Source organism: Heteronotia binoei, chromosome 21, assembly GCF_032191835.1.
Source record: "Heteronotia binoei isolate CCM8104 ecotype False Entrance Well chromosome 21, APGP_CSIRO_Hbin_v1, whole genome shotgun sequence".
Classification (NCBI taxonomy): domain Eukaryota; kingdom Metazoa; phylum Chordata; class Lepidosauria; order Squamata; family Gekkonidae; genus Heteronotia; species Heteronotia binoei.
The window spans coordinates 39,252,275-39,270,518 of NC_083243.1; the positions used below are offsets into that span (position 1 = coordinate 39,252,275).

The window sequence follows — 18,244 nt, forward strand, 5'->3', positions numbered from 1 at the left end:
TGCAGAAATTAAATGCCATAGGAGTGAATACAGATCTACTATAAACTATGAAGTTTCTTTTCTGTTTTTTTTTATATTGGAGCAATTCTTTGTCACTGTTCTCTTCAAGGGGACCCAAAGCTTACAGAAAATTCCAAACTACAAAACTCTTTAAACTAATAAGATACATAAAGAAAACACAAAACGTATGTGGGCTAATCCTGGCCCACCAGGCTGCCCCCCAGAGGCTGCAAGGAAATGTCTAAGACCCCTTCCACTCTTGCTCTACACCTCATGTCCAGGATCTCTTGCTTTGACCCTGCTCAGCATACACACTTGCAAAGAGAGAACAGACTTAGTCTACGTGGTGCTACCTTGCTGCCATTGAACCAGTAAGATCTTCCTTACTTCTTGTCCTGCCAGAAGAGGAGGTATGTCTTTCTGTCTTGGTCAACATTTAATTGTAGTGTTCTTTGTTTTTTAGATGACTTTCAGACAGCCCAGCTGTTGGCCTTGATATTAGAATTATTAACTTTCTGTGTGGAACATCACACATATCATATAAAGAACTACATTATTAACAAGGATATCCTTCGAAGAGTGCTAGTTTTAATGACTTCAAAGCATGCTTTCTTGGCACTATGTAAGTATGACAAAGTATCAAAAAGTTTAGTTGGTGTTCTGCAAACCAAGTAATTTTTAATAATGAAAAGGCCTCTCTCATAGGTTAACTGTGTATAAAGTGCTGTCTTCTTATGTTGCTCTGTATTCTTGTGCTTGTGGGGGGGCAGTGGAAGGGCTTCTAGCCCCACTGGTGGACCTCTTGATGGCACTTGGTGGGGTTTTTTTGGCCACTGTGTGACACAGAGTGTTGGACTGGATGGTCCATTGGCCTGATCCAACATGGCTTCTCTTATGTTCTTACAATTTACATCAAAACAGCATATGATGTTCAGGGATTGACCATCTTTTCAGGGTTGCTTTACATCTAAAGTTAAAATCTTACTACTTTTTAAAATCTTTTGCTGTTAGTCTCAGCCGACCCCATAGGGGTTTTAAGACAAGAAACTAACAGAGATGGTTTGCCATTGCCTGCCTCTGTGTAGTGACCGTAGTATTCCTTAGTAGTCTCCCATCCAAATACTAACCAAGGTCAGCCCTCCTTAGCTTCCAAGACCTCACAAAATCCTACTAGCCAGGGCCATCCAAGTCAGGGAAAAATCTTACTGAAGAGGCCATTACAGTTAGGAACATGGTGGTTTGTTTTGACATAGTAAAGACCAGGGGAGAAAAGCTTTGAATCCTTAAATTGATTTGTGTGATTTTTTTCCGTGTCACAATAGTGCCATCCTGTTGCCTTAGGCAGCCCTCCAGGCCATCCTTCAGAGTATTCCATTTTATTCCAAGCGCACACAAGAATGTCATTCATATAAAGACAGGCCAGAGAAGTTCCCTAATGTACACAAATGGCACTTCTGTATAATTTGGACTGCAAGCAAACATTTCCAAACATTTGTGTAAGGCTGAGCAATCTGTGCCATGCCCACGCTGCAGGGGTGCCAGGGGTGTGGAGAGACTCAGGTCCTGATGCACCCCTCATCTATGTCCCCCAAATAAATAGGCCTGCCCCTCCTCAAGTAAGCCCTGATACATGTATCTACCTGCTGTGTGGGATCTGGGGGCCCAAAAATTGTCCCCTTAGCTGTCAGGTTTGGGATGGGGAGATGCCATGTCCACTGCAGCTTGTTGCCGCCATTGTTGGCCATGGGGAGGTATGGGGGTTGGGGGATGTGGCTGTCCCATGAGATCCCAGTGAAGGGCCTGGTGTACTTGTGCAGGTTGAAAGCTGGAAAAGGTTAGCCACAGAGTGTGAACTTTGTTCTCCGTGTGGTGTATTCCACCCAAGAGCTTGCCCAGCAGACCTAGGAGCCCTATCTGTGTTTTGCCTGCCTCCAAGGCATGCGTGTGTGCTCACTCTAAGTCCACACAGCAGGGAGTTGCCAGAGCATTCCTTGTCACAAGCTCTACCTTTGGAATTATGTAGCAACCTTCTGGAACCATTTGTAGGGTGCGGGGCTGTGATTGTATCCGAGGAGGGGTGGGGCTGGAGCAGGAGTGAGTGCTGATTTGGTAAGCATTTGGTCGGTGTCCTGAGCTACTTCAGTTCCCATGAATGTACCCGAAGATGTGTGGGGGTGAATTTGGAATCATTATGGAAGCCAGTGGTGGTGTAATTTTGCACCTCTTCTGCAGAGCCTTTCCACACTTACAACGCTTAAGAATATGCCTAATTGATGACACCCCACAGAATGCCCACATTAATGCTAGCACAGGGGTTTCTGCCATCACTCCATCAGTGTGCAGCTGTGGTTTAGCTGTGCCAGTGGAACTGCACGGAGCAGCGCTGCTCATGTCTTGCACCAGTGTTAATGCCCCTTAAACCAGCATAACTCCAAGTTATACCAGTGTGAGGGGTCAGTCAGCTCCCTGTGCCAATTGCACTCCTCCTCCTTTGAATAGCACTGTAAATCAATTCCTTGTGGATTTTTTTGTTCTGCATTTTGCGACAGAGAGACTTCTCTTTATGTAACTGTATTTGACCATTGCCTTTTCCTGTAGTTATGCTTCACAGTATTGAATTCTGTGTTCTGATAGACTCTGAATGTGTTGTTCACAGTGAGATATTTCTTTTCCATCTAGTGTGACAGTTTTCACATTGTTGCGAATTAATTGTGAAAACCTTCCAAAATTATGACTTCTTCTGGACAAATGTGAAAATAGCTTTTCAATAATCTTTGTTTTTGTTAGGTGCTCTGCGTTTTAAAAGAAAGATAATCGGGTTGAAGGATGAATTCTACAATCGCTATATAATGAAAAGTTTTTTATTTGAACCAGTGGTCAAAGCATTTCTCAGCAATGGATCCCGCTATAATCTGATGAACTCTGCTATTATAGAAATGTTTGAATTCATTAGAGTGGTGAGTACTTCTTTCTAGAAAGAGGGCAGGCAGTGACTAATGTGTAGGGAAAAAGCATGCAGATAAAATGTCAAATCTGAGAGGGAGTTTTTATTTGATACTTAAAAAAATATTAGCTTGGATAAAACTGGAGACTGAGCAGCTTGGGCTAGGACAGAAAATTAGAATAACCACTGTCGTGTGCACGTTGATGTTGGTTCATTGAAGCAGAAACATAGAAGAGATGCTGTGTGGAGAAAGATATTGCCCTTGCATTGATAGTGGTGGAAGCATGAGATATGACACTGTTTCTAAAGAAAACAGCATTCATAGCCGAACTTTTCAGGGTGTGGATTTAAGCATTGTAGTAATGACTATTACTTGGGCAGTATGCCAACTATTGATCCATCAATTTTTAAGCTGTAGAATTACAGGTAGATACAAGGGAGAGAAGATCAGGCTGTCTTGCCCTCTGCCACAAAACAGGAACCTCCAGACACTGGAGGTAATAACCAGGTTTATAAAATATCCTGAGAAAAGGACAGGAATGAGTAAAATGCATTGCATTTAGTAGACTGTAATAAGACTGAGCACAAAGGTCAGCCCATCCCTGATGCCCAGAGAAAGATTGTGCTGCTGGCCCCAGTGGACAAGACTGAAGGACTAGAATGATTATCATCATTGAGGACGGAGACTTGTCCTGGATCTTGGTGCAAACTATTGATCCTAAGCACATTGTAATGTTTTAAAAATGTGTTGTTAAAAATAACACTAGGTTTTCATTTCTGGCTGAGGGAATGTTGCTCAGAGTAGCAGAGTTATGATCAATTTGTTGTGAGAATCTATTCTAATAATACACCAACAGCTGAATATCATGCACACACAAAATCCCCACTCACCAGAGTTGTCTGTATGTGGGTATGTTAATACTGAAGCTACAAATTTAAGATAAACAGGCTTCTTTTTCCAGGAACTGTCAAATCACAGTTTTCCAGTTCATAGAAGAAGTGTTGCCCAAATCATATTTATGAGTTACCCACATGAACCTCATGTGTATGGATCTTTAGTTCTGATTTGCTGCAGGTATATTGTTCAAATTGGCCTTCAGCTGTAAGTCCAGCTTGGAAACTCTTTCAAAAAATAACATAACATATGTGACAGAGATTACTTTTTATTCTGTAACTACTCCTAGCACTTTTAGTACAAGTGGTATGTCAGGGACTGATAGAAAAATGCTTTTTTCTAATGAACGCTTGCTGTGAAGTTGTTTTTAAAATTTTTGTTACACACTTTAGTACATTTCTTCTGTAGTTCAAATGTGAGTTCTTCATAGCTATTTAACTGTTGTACATATGGAAAACTGACAGTTGAACCAACTAGACCAACTCCCTTACAGCATTTTGAGAGTAAATTGTCATCGCTTTTCTATGCTTCTACTTTTTTACACTTTTAATTGGAGAAACAATAACTTTATTTTCTAGGAAGACATAAAATCCTTAACAGCCCATGTAATTGAGAATTACTGGAAAGCACTAGAAGATGTAGATTATGTGCAGACATTCAAAGGTTTGAAATTGCGTTATGAACAACAAAGGGAAAGACAAGATAATCCCAAACTTGACAGGTTAGTGTACACTGACGTCTTTATTATAGGTTTCATTCTAGGTTTTCTTGTTGAGGAGAAACAAGAAAAACTTTTTTGAACAAAAGTGGGTTCAGAGTGAGGTTGCTCCTATGTCTGCTTTTTTATAGTCCTTTTTAAATTAAGGATGGAACAGTTTTTGTACTACATTAACAGGATGTTTTAAACAAATTATTAGGACAATACAAAAAAATACACATCTCTATACAACTGACCCAAAGAACATCTGTAAATGATATCTAGAAGGGAAGCTTAAATTCCCAAGACAGTAGATAGCCTTATTTCCCTGGAACCTATTTTATGATTCAGTCAGTGGTATCAGTGAGAGAGAAAGACTAAAAATGACATTGAAATAGTGCTAGGAACAGAAGTGCATAAGTGATAAATTTATATTGATGCATTTGTGATTTTTAGATTGCTAAACAAAACTGTCTGTAAAGGGATTGTTGTAGTTTCTTGTATGCTTAAAAATTTAAAGGATTAAGTTATGTAGTCTAAAATGGGTTTCACATGTTAGTCACTTTATTGAATTCTTATATTTAGCACTGTATATCTGAATTTAAAACATCATAATAGTGAGGAGAAACAATGTTGAAAGGTATATTCTCTTCCATAGCATGCGTTCCATCTTGAGGAACCACAGATATCGGAGAGATGCTAGGACCTTGGAGGATGAAGAAGAGATGTGGTTTAACACTGATGAAGATGATCTGGAAGATGGAGAGGCTGTGGTGCTGCCCTCTGACAAAAGTAAAAATGATGAAGATATTATGGATCCCATAAGTAAATTTATGGAAAGGAAAAAATGTAAGTTAGTGGAAGAACTGCATGTTTTTGGTTTAAGTTGATTCAGTGAGATCATTTAGGAGGTCAATGTATATAGATTTTTTTTACATCATAGTCTAGTTGCAAACCCCTCTTTGTTGTAAAACCCTTTATGTCCTTCTCCTGATAGCCTTTACTTTGGTTAAAACTGGCATTGGCACTAAACTGACCACCAGCCAGAGGTTACTGTCTGCAATGGTTTTGCAACCAATACTCCCTCTAAGCTATGGAGTCTTGTGAGCAAAAATTTACTTCATGAGCTACTGTCATTAAAGCTGCGAGCTTCTGAATAAATTAGTTTGCTCTGGGGCCATTTTTTTCTGAGCTAAGACAAAAATGTGTGAGCCAAAGTCCAAAAAAACTGTGAGCTAACTCACACTAATTCAGATTAGAGGGAACACTGTTGGCAACCTGGTTTAAATCTGGATTATATAGTCCTAGACAGCAGACTGTGGTTAGCAGTCTCTGGTTAGATCAGCATCAGTGGAAACCTTAACTGGTAAAGACCAGAAGGAAAGAATGAGGAGGAGTTCGCAATGGAAAAGGCCTGCAATCTGTTTCTAATCCATGGGTACTCCAGTTCACAGGCTCACATTTCACTGAGATGTGTAGCTTCAGCTGTACAGCTTGCTGCAATCAAAAAAGCAGCAGGCTTTTAAAATATTTATCCTAAAGTAGTTGTTTTAAGCACTATAACTGAAAAAAATCTGACAATAGGTATGAATTTCATAACGTAAATATTTATCAAAAGGATTTTCATGCACTGTTTTTGACAAGTGGATGTTCATTGCCCACCCACTTGGGTTCATGAAAAGAGGAAGAGGAGGAGATTGGATTTATAACCCGCCCTTCACTGCTCAAAGGAGTCTCAGAGTAGTTTACAATCTCCTGTTCCTTCCCCTCCCCACAACAGACACCCTGTGAGGTAGGTGGGGCTGAGAGTTCTGACAGATTTATGACTGACCCAAGGTCATTCCAGCAGGTGTGTGTGGAGTGGGAAATCAAAACCAGTTCTCCCAGAAAAGGATCTGCACATGTTGTAACCACTACATCAAACTGCCTCTCAAATGTTAGCATTTGCAGATGCTGTTAGATATAGGGAATATGCATGAACAGGATTTCACCAGTTGGTGTGCAAGCAAAATGCATCTATGTATATTAACATGTGATATAGTTGCTATTTTGTGTCTTAAGCCAGTTGCAGTTCTCAGTAGAACTTCATTACAATAGTATTTGTTTTAAATTCCAGTTAAAGAAAATGAAGAAAAGGAGGTCCTTCTGAAAACGAACCTTTCAGGTCGTCAGAGCCCAAGTTTTAAACTTTCCTTCTCTAGCGGTACAAAGGCTAACCTCACCAGCCAGTCATCTGCAACTAATTTGCCTGGGTCTCCTGGGTCACCGGGATCTCCTGGGTCACCGGGATCTCCTGGATCAGTTTCCAAAAGTGCATCTCAGATGGCAGCTATAACTACCAAGGTATTGTATTCACTCAAGTCAAATGGTGCTTGTCATGTCCGAGCCAGACCACTAGGTCTGAAGTTTGCCATTCATGTATGCCACCATTCATTTGTTTAAAAGGGGAGGGGGTTGTCCCAAACTAAGCATGCAACAGAGAAGCGATTTTTGTGTCCCAGTTGTCCTTTTTCAAATATTTAATCAAAATTTACTGTTGTAAATGTATGATCCAGTTATTGGATGATAGTGTTATATGAATAGAAGTTCAGGTGCCCAGTTTTATACATGCAGGCTATTGGACATGCAGTAAGGTCTCACTGGATCCAAAGCATAGCATGCATGTGCCCTTACACTGGCAAGTTTAGTTTTGAGAATGAAAAGTATCTAAAGTTTTTGTTTAAAATATCATGTTTAGATTAATAAAGTAGATAGATAGATAAATTTATTGTCATTGTTCTCAAAAAAGAAAATGAGAGCAACGAAATGAGGTGCTCTTCTACAAACATACCAACGCATCAACACCCCCCCAAAAAAGGACATATACATAGACCATTTAAATGCATCTAAAAACAAATAACCATTCATAACCCTGCATTTAGCCTAACCACGGCACTTGGATAGAAGCTGCCCTTGAATCTATTTGTCTTAGCCTTCAACACTCTATATCGCCTGCCTGACGGTAAGATCTCAAATAGCAAGTGGCCCGGATGTGAAGGGTCCCTTAAGATCATTTGTATCTTCCTTTTACATCCCATATTATACAGATCCACCAATGAGGGGAGAGACAGCCCATGTTGCTGTTGCTTTCATTTTGCTCTGTAAAAGGGCACAGAGCATTTATGATGAGTTTCAGTTTGTGAAAAGTCTCCAAATCAAAAAAATAGAGTACACCATGTGAGTACATTAATTATATAATCCAGCAAACAGAGAAAGAGTATAGCAAATCAATTTCTTGCACCCTTAATTAAATGCTGGCTGGGAAACGTGGCTCATTTCATTGAGCTAAGTACATTGTATCTCTGATTTCAAAAAATTCCAAAGCATTGAAAAAGCTCTTCCACTATAGAAACCACTGATTACTTTGTGTGGTCTTTCATTGCTGGATTTCAAAGAACAGGAAGAAGGTGCACCCATAAGTACTCAGGATATATATAAAATTCTGAAGCATGTTGAAGGCATCTTGGAATCAGATCTGTAACCATGGAGCACCTGCAGTATATGTTCCTTCTCCCCATCACTTGCAGTTAATATGGCTGCAGTGTTCTGGACCAGTTGATGTTTCATAGCTGTGTTTAAAGGGCACACTTCATAAAGTACAGTGCAGTAGTATAGTAAATTGTTGCCTCCCCTCCCCACCACACTCAGAGGGGTGTAAAGTGCACTCTGCATCACAGCCACTACCTCTATGTATATTGAGGAGGCCCACACCAGAAGCACTTTCAGCATGTAAACTGCTCTTTTAGGGTGAGCAAATAATTCAGTTTTATCTGGTTTAAGCTTTAATTTCAGTCTGTCACTGGTTATTTACAGATAAAAATTGCCATACCTGATCAGATGGACATGAAAGTCTGGTGCCATCATCATACTGCTGAGAGCCCACTCTTGATAGAACTGTCTAGTAGTTTTTTGTACATGTATTATAAAGCATAGTGGTCCATGTCTGTTTAGATTTGTTATAAATTTTCTTCCACCTGTACTGAAGTCATCTCTGCTGCATCCCATAGCTCCCTTCAAACCATTGGGAAGGCCTAGGATCTGGAGAACAGGGAGAGAATGCCTAGGAATAGCTATTATGTTCACTGCCAGGGTTAGCTCCCTTATTGAAGAAATCAGCTAACAAGATCTGCTAAAAATCCTCAGTGGCAGTCCAGAAACCAGTTGGATCCGTATTGTTTCTTACTGAATCCACCCCATCTGCAAAGAACACTAGCTGCTGTAATCACAGTGCTACCAGCTGGTGATTCAGCCATTTCAGTAGAAACACCACAAAAGCCCCCACCCACATAAAATCCCTAACTTGCATAGAATAAAGCATCAGCATGACCCCCAATATTACTTGGTCTAAGCACATGACCAGGAATGAGAAAAGAATGCGGTGTCCTTAGCTGAGTGGGGTGACTGCATACAGACTTCTGACTTCATATGTGGTTATGCGCATGCACACACAACTGTGACTTGATAGCAGAAAGTGTGTGTGCATGCACACAACCACATATAATAATAATAATTTTATTTGTATCCCGCCCTCCCCGCCGAAGCAGGCTCAGGGCGGCTCACAGACATGGTAAATACCATGATTACAACAATACATTATACAGTAAAATACATTAAAAACCATTAAATAAGTAAATAAATTAGTTAATTAAAACCATTACACTTACAATTAAGGTGCTATGGTACAAACCTATCGGATGTATGTCAGATGGCTGGATGTCATTTCAAGATTCAGTCTTGAAAGGCCATTTGAAAAGGGTGGTTTTACAGGCCCTGTGGAACTGATTGTAGTCCCGCAGGGCTCGAACCTCTGCTGGTAATTGGTTCCACCAGTGAGGAGCCGTTACTGAGAAGGCCTGCTCTCAAGTTGTTTTCAATTTGGCCTCCCTTGGGATGAAATCAAAAGTCTGTATGCAATCACCCCACTCAGCTAAGGACACCGCATTCTATCTGCACAAAATGTATTCCATTGGCATAGGGCATATCGTATCAACAGAGGAGATGCTTGTTCCTTATGCTGCTAGAGTGCCCCACCTTAGCCAGGTGAACAGGATGATGGATCTAGTCCATTGCTTTCTCACTCATTGCCATCCTTGTTAGCTCAGAATGATAGTTTAGCAGAGTTCTGGGGGCAACTGGAGGATCAGGAACCATAAGATAGCAACTGTCCATGTGAATCTTGTATCCAGCCTACATACGTTGAATACAGGGGACTGCTGCCTTTTCTTAAGGGCTTGGATATCTGGCTGCTGTTCCTGACAGTATAGTTGAACTACTCATGCAAATCAGGAAATATTTTCTAGTGTAAAATAGGTGATGATGATGTGAAAAAAACTGAGCATCTTCTGAGCCTACTTGTGGAAGGAAAGCAGGCACTGCAGTGGTGCTGGCTTTTCACCATTTTGCATCATGACCTTAGTTTCAAAGGGAGTATTGCTAGGCCCCAACAAAGGTGTGCATGCAGTCTCAGATTTCAAGCTCATGTGGACTTTTTAATGTCCCTAAATTGTATAATACAGTGATTATGACCACTCTCGAAGATTTCAGCCTTAGCCAGCTGCTTTTAAGTTCTCTGTGTTTTTCCTGTATTTGTGTAAGGCCATGTATAAAGATCAGTCAAAAAATCCTCAGGATTGGGGGGTTCAGGGCAGCCGATTGTATGCACTATGGCCAAGACTTGCTTGTACGTGATCCTTCAGATGTAATGAGCAAGCACATCTCCTGGTTTTGGCTGTTGATACTGATTCAGATTGAATGAAACATGGAGTAGTTGTAGGTGCTCATCGCCCTTCATTCTGGATTCCTTAATTACAGATACAAGCAACACAATCCTCTTGGATAGCACAGGGGTTCATCTGTAGCCATCTAGTAACAATTTGTCTTTATTTTTTCCTTGAATCTTATAACTTGCAAATAATGCGTTCATGTGGCTGTTTTGCATGTACATCAATATACTATAGTTATATAAATGGAAGAGACCACATCATTAAATTATCCTAATTGATAATTCAATTTGAAGGATGTTCCATATTGTCTCTGAAGTACGTCAGATCGCTCATTCCTGCAGTCCAGCCAGCTTTTCTAGGTAAAAGAAATTTCCATCTTTGTACAGATAGAAAAATGTTGTCACCTTTTCATTTGAACCCAGTCTACCTCCCCCGAAGTAGGTAGAATTGTTTTATCTGTTTTAGATGTATTCTCCAAATATTTTTACATCTTGTGAAGACTGAAGTTCTTATAAAACTTCCAACAGTCTGTATATTAGAACATAGTAAAGCAGGAATATAGCTGATTTTGTTTGTGACTCTTAATGTTCCTTTTTTTCTTTAATTTTTTTAGGGAGGTCTGGTGGGGCTTGTAGATTATCCTGACGATGATGATGAGGATGATGAAGAAAGTCTACCTTTGTCACAGAAAGCAAAGGTTGAGTCCTCATAATGACAGTTTTGAAGATCAGCATCAGTTGGGAGGTGAACCTGGTTTCCAGAACAGGAAAAGTCCATAATTAAAAACTACAACCTTTAGTGAATTACTGTGTGAGACACAGATCAGTTTGAAAATGTGGATTCCTGCTAATCAAGTGCCAATTTGAAGGAGCAGAAGAAGAGGATATACTACACTTAATGGGAATGACATGCCTTTGACCTCTCCAGCTTGGACCACACATTGCCCTTTTCTCAGGGAAGGAAATGGAAAATATATATATAAAAAGCCAGCAGGGCAGGAGTTTAATAGTGGAACTCTGGATTGGCTGGTCAGTTGCTACAATCAGAATATGCTTTCTTGGACCATGTACGAGACTTGAAGAAAAGGCTTTTCTGCCATAGTTCTTCACTAGCTAAGAATGCCAGCAGTTTCTTTGTATAAAAGAGACCTGCCTTTGAAACCATACATTCTGAACATTTTAGTCGAGCTACAACAGGTTAAAAAAACTCTTTGGGGGAGGGCTGACCATAAGTTTTCTTTTTTAAAATGTGTTCCCCTTTGCCCTTTAAACTGCAGAATTTTCTTTGGAGGTGGGGGATTTGTCTATCCCTTGATTAAAAGATTGAATGGAATTCTAGATGTGGTCACTTTTTGTGTCATAATTTTATTTTTATTTTGCCCCCTGAGTGTATGCTTAGTTGTTGAGTATATATTTGGGACCATTAAAATTTTTTGATGTAATATAATCTCATTGTTGTGCTGGTACCTGTTTCACCTGTGAAATTCTGTTCTACATCACAGTTCTAAATATGTTTAGGATTTTATGGAAGATGGTATAGTTTTATTGAAAAAGAGAAAATTAATCTTGCCACAATGTGCAAAAAAAGCAATACTATTTTGTGACTAAATATTTTATATTAAACTTTCCATCATTAACTGTCTTGAAACAATTCAGGGAAATAGGCTGCATTTTTTTTTTTAAAAAATGAAGAAATCTATAAATATGAAATTAGTATTCCAAAGAGATTTTTGAAATTTCTTAACTGGGAATAATGCTGGTACATTTAAATCAAATTTAAGATGATTTATTTAAGAGTACAAATATACTGACGCATTTCAGTTCTGAAAATAAAAAATAATAATTCCAAGTGAAAGAACTACTGCATTAGTGGTATTTTTTTTAAAGTCTGACTCCCTTTGGAATACCAGTTTTACTGTCACAATTTATTATGGGATTATGAAATATTTATCTAGTTTATTAATCTGTTCTGGTTCTTAGTGGGGGAACAAATCAATCTTTTTATAGTACAGTAGCTATCCTCTTGTTGTAATCTGATTTCAGGCTTGACTAAGTACCATAACTGCCAGCAGCCATTAGCAGCAATAATTATTAGTAGAAGTTTTCTGGGAAGTTAACCTGATCTCCCATTTTGAGATTTCTGTGCAGAAATCAACCTGGTACAAATCCTGAGTGTATGTTTCCCAGTGTGGTTTGCCTCAGAGAATTCATGGCTCTATCAGATGAAAACATGCAACCTTTTCTTAGTGAAAGTTCAGATGGGTCTAACACCTTGCCAGAATATAAATGTGTGAGCCCTGTTTTCTCATTGCTTCCTCTACACAGCGGAAGGGGGATGTTCAAATACCTGAAATTGCAACATGTTGAAATATCACCTGGAGAGTAACAAATTGATAGTTTATATAATTTAATACATCCATCTTCAAGCAATCAAATATCAAAGCTACCCTGAGCAACAGAGTTGGTTGCATCCCTTGATAATTTTGTTAAGTAGCTATTGATTACTCCAGTTTCACCTGTTTGTGTAACATAATTCCTTTCTGTGTTCGAAGGGCAGTTTTAATTGTGTAAAACTGTACCACTGTGTGAATTCTTAAAATGTACAACTGCTCATGCCACTGGATGTGGTGTGTTCCCTTGTCCTATACAGAGTTCCCTGATTCCTTCTGTGTCATGCCACATTCCACAACTGAATTATATATAACAAAAATGAATAGCAGAGGGAAAAATAGCATTTATTCACCTTTAAGTCACTGAACAAAAAACACTGAGATGTAACAGTGTACAGCATCCACCTGCTAAAAAGCATTCTTAGAACTAGCAGCACATCCATAAAAGTATGCTTCTTGATTCAAAGAAGGCCAATGCCATACAGTGAACTGATAAGATTTCATTTCTGACTGTGCTTTTTCAAGTTTCAGGTCTGGTGGTCTGTCTGGATTGCATTTGGTTTACAGCATACCATGTCTCCTCAAATGAGAACTAATGGAAGTTTCAACACCATACATTTGAGTGATAAGGGAAGTGTGAACATTAGGAGAGGGAGGGGGACATAGTAGGGGTGGAGTGATCTGCATTAAAGTTAAAATTAAATGATTTAACGGGTTTCCTAGCTGGAATATCCAGTCATATGAGATACATTTTCAGTCATATATCTACTGTGGAGGATTTAGGTAGTTTTTCAGTTGCTTCTGAGGTGCACAATACATTTGTATGAATGGACTCCTATCAGGCCTTGAATTCAGCAGGAGCTCACAGGAGCACAGCTCCTGAACCTTTCTGAGGGTTCCCCCTCTTGCTCCCCACCTACCTTGTCCATTGAATAGTAGGTGCAGCTGCATAACAATCCCTGGATTAGGAGAGTGGGCAGTCAACTAGCCACCAGGGGCTTTGCCACACCCCCAGCAGCCCTCATTAACCCCTTTAGAAGCCCATGCCACCCTTAAGAACATAAGAGAAGCCATGTTGGAACAGGCCAATGGCCCATCCAGTCCAACACTCTGTGTCACATAGTGGCCAAAAATTTATAAATAAATATATATATATACACACACACTGTGGCTAATAGCCACTGATGGACCTCTGCTCCATATTTTTATCTAACCCCCTCTTGAAGCTGGCTATACTTGTAGCTGCCGCCACCTCCTGTGGCAGTGAATTCCATGTTAATCACCCTTTGGGTGAAAAAGTACCTCCTTTTATTCGTTCTAACCCGACTGCTCAGCAATTTCATTGAATGTCAACGAGTTCTTGTATTGTGAGAAAGGGAGAAAAGTACTTCTTTCTCTACTTTCTCCATCCCATGCATAATCTTGTAAACCTCTATCATGTCACCCCACAGTCGACGTTTCTCCAAGCTAAAGAGCCCCAAGCGTTTTAACCTTTCTTCATAGGGAAAGTGTTCCAACCCTTTAATCATTCTAGTTGCCCTTCTCTGGACTTTCTCCAATGCTATAATATCCTTTTTGAGGTGCAATGACCAGAATTGCACACAGTATTCCAAATGAGACCGCACCATCGATTTATACAGGGGCATTATGATACTGGCTGATTTGTTTTCAATTCCCTTCCTAATAATTCCCAGCATGGCGCTGGCCCTTTTTATTGCAAGCGCACACTGTCTTGACATTTTCAGTGAGTTATCTACCACAACCCCAAGATCTCTCTCTTGGTCAGTCTCTGCCAGTTCACACCCCATCAACTTGTATTTGTAGCTGGGATTCTTGGCCCCAATGTGCATTACTTTGGACTTGGCCACATTGAACCTCATCTGCCACGTTGACGCCCACTAACCCAGCCTCAACAGATCCCTTTGGAGTTCCTCACAATCCTCTCTGGTTCTCACCACCCTGAACAATTTAGTGTCATCTGCAAACTTGGCCACTTCACTGCTTACTCTCAACTCCAAATCATTTATGAACAAGTTAAAGAGCATGGGACCCAGTACTGAGCCCTGCGGCACTCCACTGCTTACCGTCCTCCACTGTGAAGACTGCCCATTTATACTCACTCTCTGCTTCTTATTACTCAGCCAGTTTTTGATCCACAAGAGGACCTGTCCTTTTACTCCATGACTCTCAAGCTTACTAAGGAGCCTTTGATGAGGAACTTTATCGAAAGCTTTCTGGAAGTCAAGAAGTCTCCACTTCTTATGTGACTTTGGGCAACGGGTGGCTTGTTGGCCTTTTGACTTGTGGGGGGGGGCAGCCAAGGAGAGCCCCAGGTGAGTGAGGCCTGTGTTGGGCTGGCTGGAACTCTAGGCAGCCCAAGCAGGCCTCGCCTGGGACTCTCTTCTTGCGTCGGGTTGCTTTTGGCTGGAGAGGGGGCATATGCTAAAGAGCTCCACCATCTATTTTTGTACAAAACAACCCCTGAACTCTGTCATATTTAAAGAACTGGCCATTAGCATATGGAAGCTGATACAGGCTCCTCAATAGAGGATGCCACATGGAAAATTCTAGCTGCGACTTAGGTTGCTGTTATTGAGAAGAATGTGAAACCCACCTCCAGTTTTTAGTCTACTCACCAGCAAGAGAACAGACAGGAAGCTCAGAGGTGTGCCCACATTATTTTCCTCCTTTTTTCAAATCCCAAAAGAGAAGAATTTTGAGAGTCACAAATGTCAGTGAGTGTATTCCATTACTTCCTGATGACTGTTGCTTCAGTGACCATTTCAGATGTGAGACTGAGCAGCTGGAATCCCAGGATGAAATGTCCTTCATGTGAAAGGTAATAGTTCTGAAATATGAAACCGTTACTAAAGTATTCTTTCAAGTAACTTAATCATGATCCGTATGAAGTTTGGTGATATAAGTACCAGAGCACATATAAGTACAAGAGAACATACATATCACCATATTGGTTTTTGTTTGATGAGCAAAGTAAGTAATAAGTAAGGCTTGGATTCTATGAATGAATTCCATGTGTTCCAGATCACTGTTTTTACTGGGCCCTTGCACAAACAAGTTTAAGCAAGAGGAAACATTACATAGCAGACTATTTAGCCTGTATAGCCATTTTTTGTGAAGATTTTGTCCCCTGACTCAGGTCTACCATTTTTATTTTTAAAATTTATATCCAACTTTTCCACCAAATTGGGACCAAAGCAGCCTATCATATCATTCTCCCCTCCTTTATTTTTATCACAACAACCCTGTGAGGTAGGTCACACAGATTTTAACAGGCCTAAAGCCACCTGACAAATCTCCATGGGATAGGAGACGAGGATTTAAATCTGGTTGTCCCACGTCTTCATCTGATGTTCTAAAAAACACTATGCCATGCCACCCCACATTCCACAACAAATCAGTGGAATCTCATCCAGGTATTAAGGAATAATTTGTTCCACCTGTGATATTTTTGCTATATTCTTTGTTCATCTCAGATCCCGGGCAACTTAGATGCTAGTTTAGATATAATTTGCAGAATGTCAGAAAAACCCATTTGTCAGTCTTCTGCAAAGAGCTTTAGAATGAGCACTGATTCCTAGGTTTGTTTATTTTGCTTCATTGATAATTCACCATTCTCCCCAGTTGAGATCCAAAATGGCTTATATTGTTCTCCTGTCCATTTTATTCTCACAACAGTGCTGTGAAGCAGGTTAGGCTGAGACTGAATGATTGGTCTGAAGTTACCTAATCAGCTTCCAGTGCAGCATGGGAATTTGAACTTGGGCCTTCTAGATCTGGCTCTTGTGAAAACCACTGCCTGCACATTTATCATTGTAAGATTTTACTAGGTTTTAAGTAGCTGTTAATGTAGCCAGATTTATGCATTAATCACTAATATTTTTTTATTTGTTTTTTGTGTGTGCGCACCTGGAAGTCATGGTGACTTCTGGTGACTGATCCCTACTGGAGGCATGGAGGATATTCAGAGAGTGACTGAAAAAAGCCTGCCCCTTCCTCCAGCTCCGGCATTCCAAGGAGATCTCCCATCCAAGTACTTGCCAGAGTAGGTCCTGCTTAGCTTCCAAGAGCTGATAAGATTGGACTTGCCTGGGCTATCCAGGTCAAGGTGACAGAAGGGATTTTCTGAGGAACACTGAAAGAAACTGTGATGAGTCCTTTATTAAATATTTTGGCTTTCACAAAGGATGATTTCTTCATCAGTTACAGACCTGTTTCCAATCTCCCATTTTTAGGCAAAACAATTGGATGCATGCAGTGTAACTTCAGAGCTTGATAAATAATTTGCCGCTGGACCTTCTAAATCTGGTTTGTGGGCTGGTTTTGAAACCAAACCAGCTTTAGTTGCTCTGGAAGGGTGGCCAAACTGCGGCTTGGGAGCCACATATGGCTCTTTCACATATATTGTGTGGCTCTTGAAGCCTCCACTATCCCATTGGCTGACTTGGAAAAGGAATTTCTCTTTAAATAACTTCTCCAAGCCAAGCCATCTGGTGGCTTGGAGAATGCATTTAAAGTTGCCTTCTCACTATCTCTTCTTCCTTCCTTCCTTCCTTCCTTCCTTCCTTCCTTCCTTCCTTCCTTCCTTCCTTCCTTCCTTCCTTCCTTCCTTCCTTCCTTCCAGCTCTCAAACATCTGATGTTTATTCTGTGCGGCTCCTACGTTAAGAAAGTTTGGCCACCCCTGCTCTAGAAGATTATGTGCTTGCAAATATATATATAAGGTAATGCTTCTCTGTTAATCTTTTTAGATCTATCTCCAACATTTTATACTATTGACCATTGTATTGTTGAACCATCTGACGAATGGAGATTACAGGGACAGCCCTCCAATGATTTGTTGCTTTTTAAAGAACACTTTGCATTTTTTTTTAAAGTTTGCTTCAGAGAAATGGTTCATTGTTTTGGGATTTGAATTATGGGGTTCATAATGGGGTTCTTCAGTCCTTCCTGCAGTCAGAGGTGATACAATCTATTCTTCCACCTCATTCAGCTGCACATCTACACCAGGGCATCTGTATGGATACACCTGCTGGTGCTTCAGAGTATAATGTTCCAGAAAGCCAGAAAATCTCCATCTCTACTGTTTGAACTGATATATTTTATTTACCCATGTAGCATTTGTTTGTGGCTTTTGTTTGCTGTTTTTCCTCTCTAAATAGACCCAAAGTAACAAAAACCCACAAAAAAGTTCCCAAATAACACAAACTACCTGCCTGGCTAGCCTAATATCAGATCTCAGAAGTGAAGGGTCAGCCCTAGCTAGTATTTGGATGGGAGACCTCCAAGAACAGCGCCTATGATATGGAAGCAGGCAACAAACTTCTGAACATCTCTTGCCTTGAAAACGCTGTGAAGTCACCATAAGTCAGCTGTGACTTGATGGCACTTTCCACCACCACACAAAAACAAAAGAAACGGATGCGGGCTGGTCCTGATCAATTAAGCAGCTTAATGCAGGTCCCAGGCTATGAACAAAAAGGCCAAGAATTCTTTGGCTCCTACCTTTTGGTCAGGGCCAAAGCTAGGAGGGAGCAGAG

The 18,244-nt window shown here is 40.4% G+C and overlaps 1 protein-coding gene across 2 annotated transcripts in view; it reads left to right on the forward strand.

Annotated features, from left to right (window-relative positions):
- Nucleotides 1-11,972, forward strand: part of PPP4R3A (protein phosphatase 4 regulatory subunit 3A) — a 40,174-nt gene extending 28,202 nt beyond the window's left edge. Inside the window, exons 10-16 of one of the 2 annotated variants that reach the window (XM_060261178.1) lie at nt 464-622; nt 2,788-2,957; nt 4,418-4,560; nt 5,195-5,385; nt 6,653-6,879; nt 10,592-10,657; nt 10,912-11,093. In XM_060261178.1, the coding sequence (XP_060117161.1) occupies nt 464-622; nt 2,788-2,957; nt 4,418-4,560; nt 5,195-5,385; nt 6,653-6,879; nt 10,592-10,612 (911 nt within the window). In that variant the 3' untranslated portion in view covers nt 10,613-10,657; nt 10,912-11,093. Of the gene's footprint in view, nt 1-463; nt 623-2,787; nt 2,958-4,417; nt 4,561-5,194; nt 5,386-6,652; nt 6,880-10,591; nt 10,658-10,911 lie in introns of both variants that reach the window. The other variant, XM_060261177.1, reaches the window with a different exon arrangement.
- Nucleotides 11,973-18,244: the final 6,272 nt, after the last annotated feature.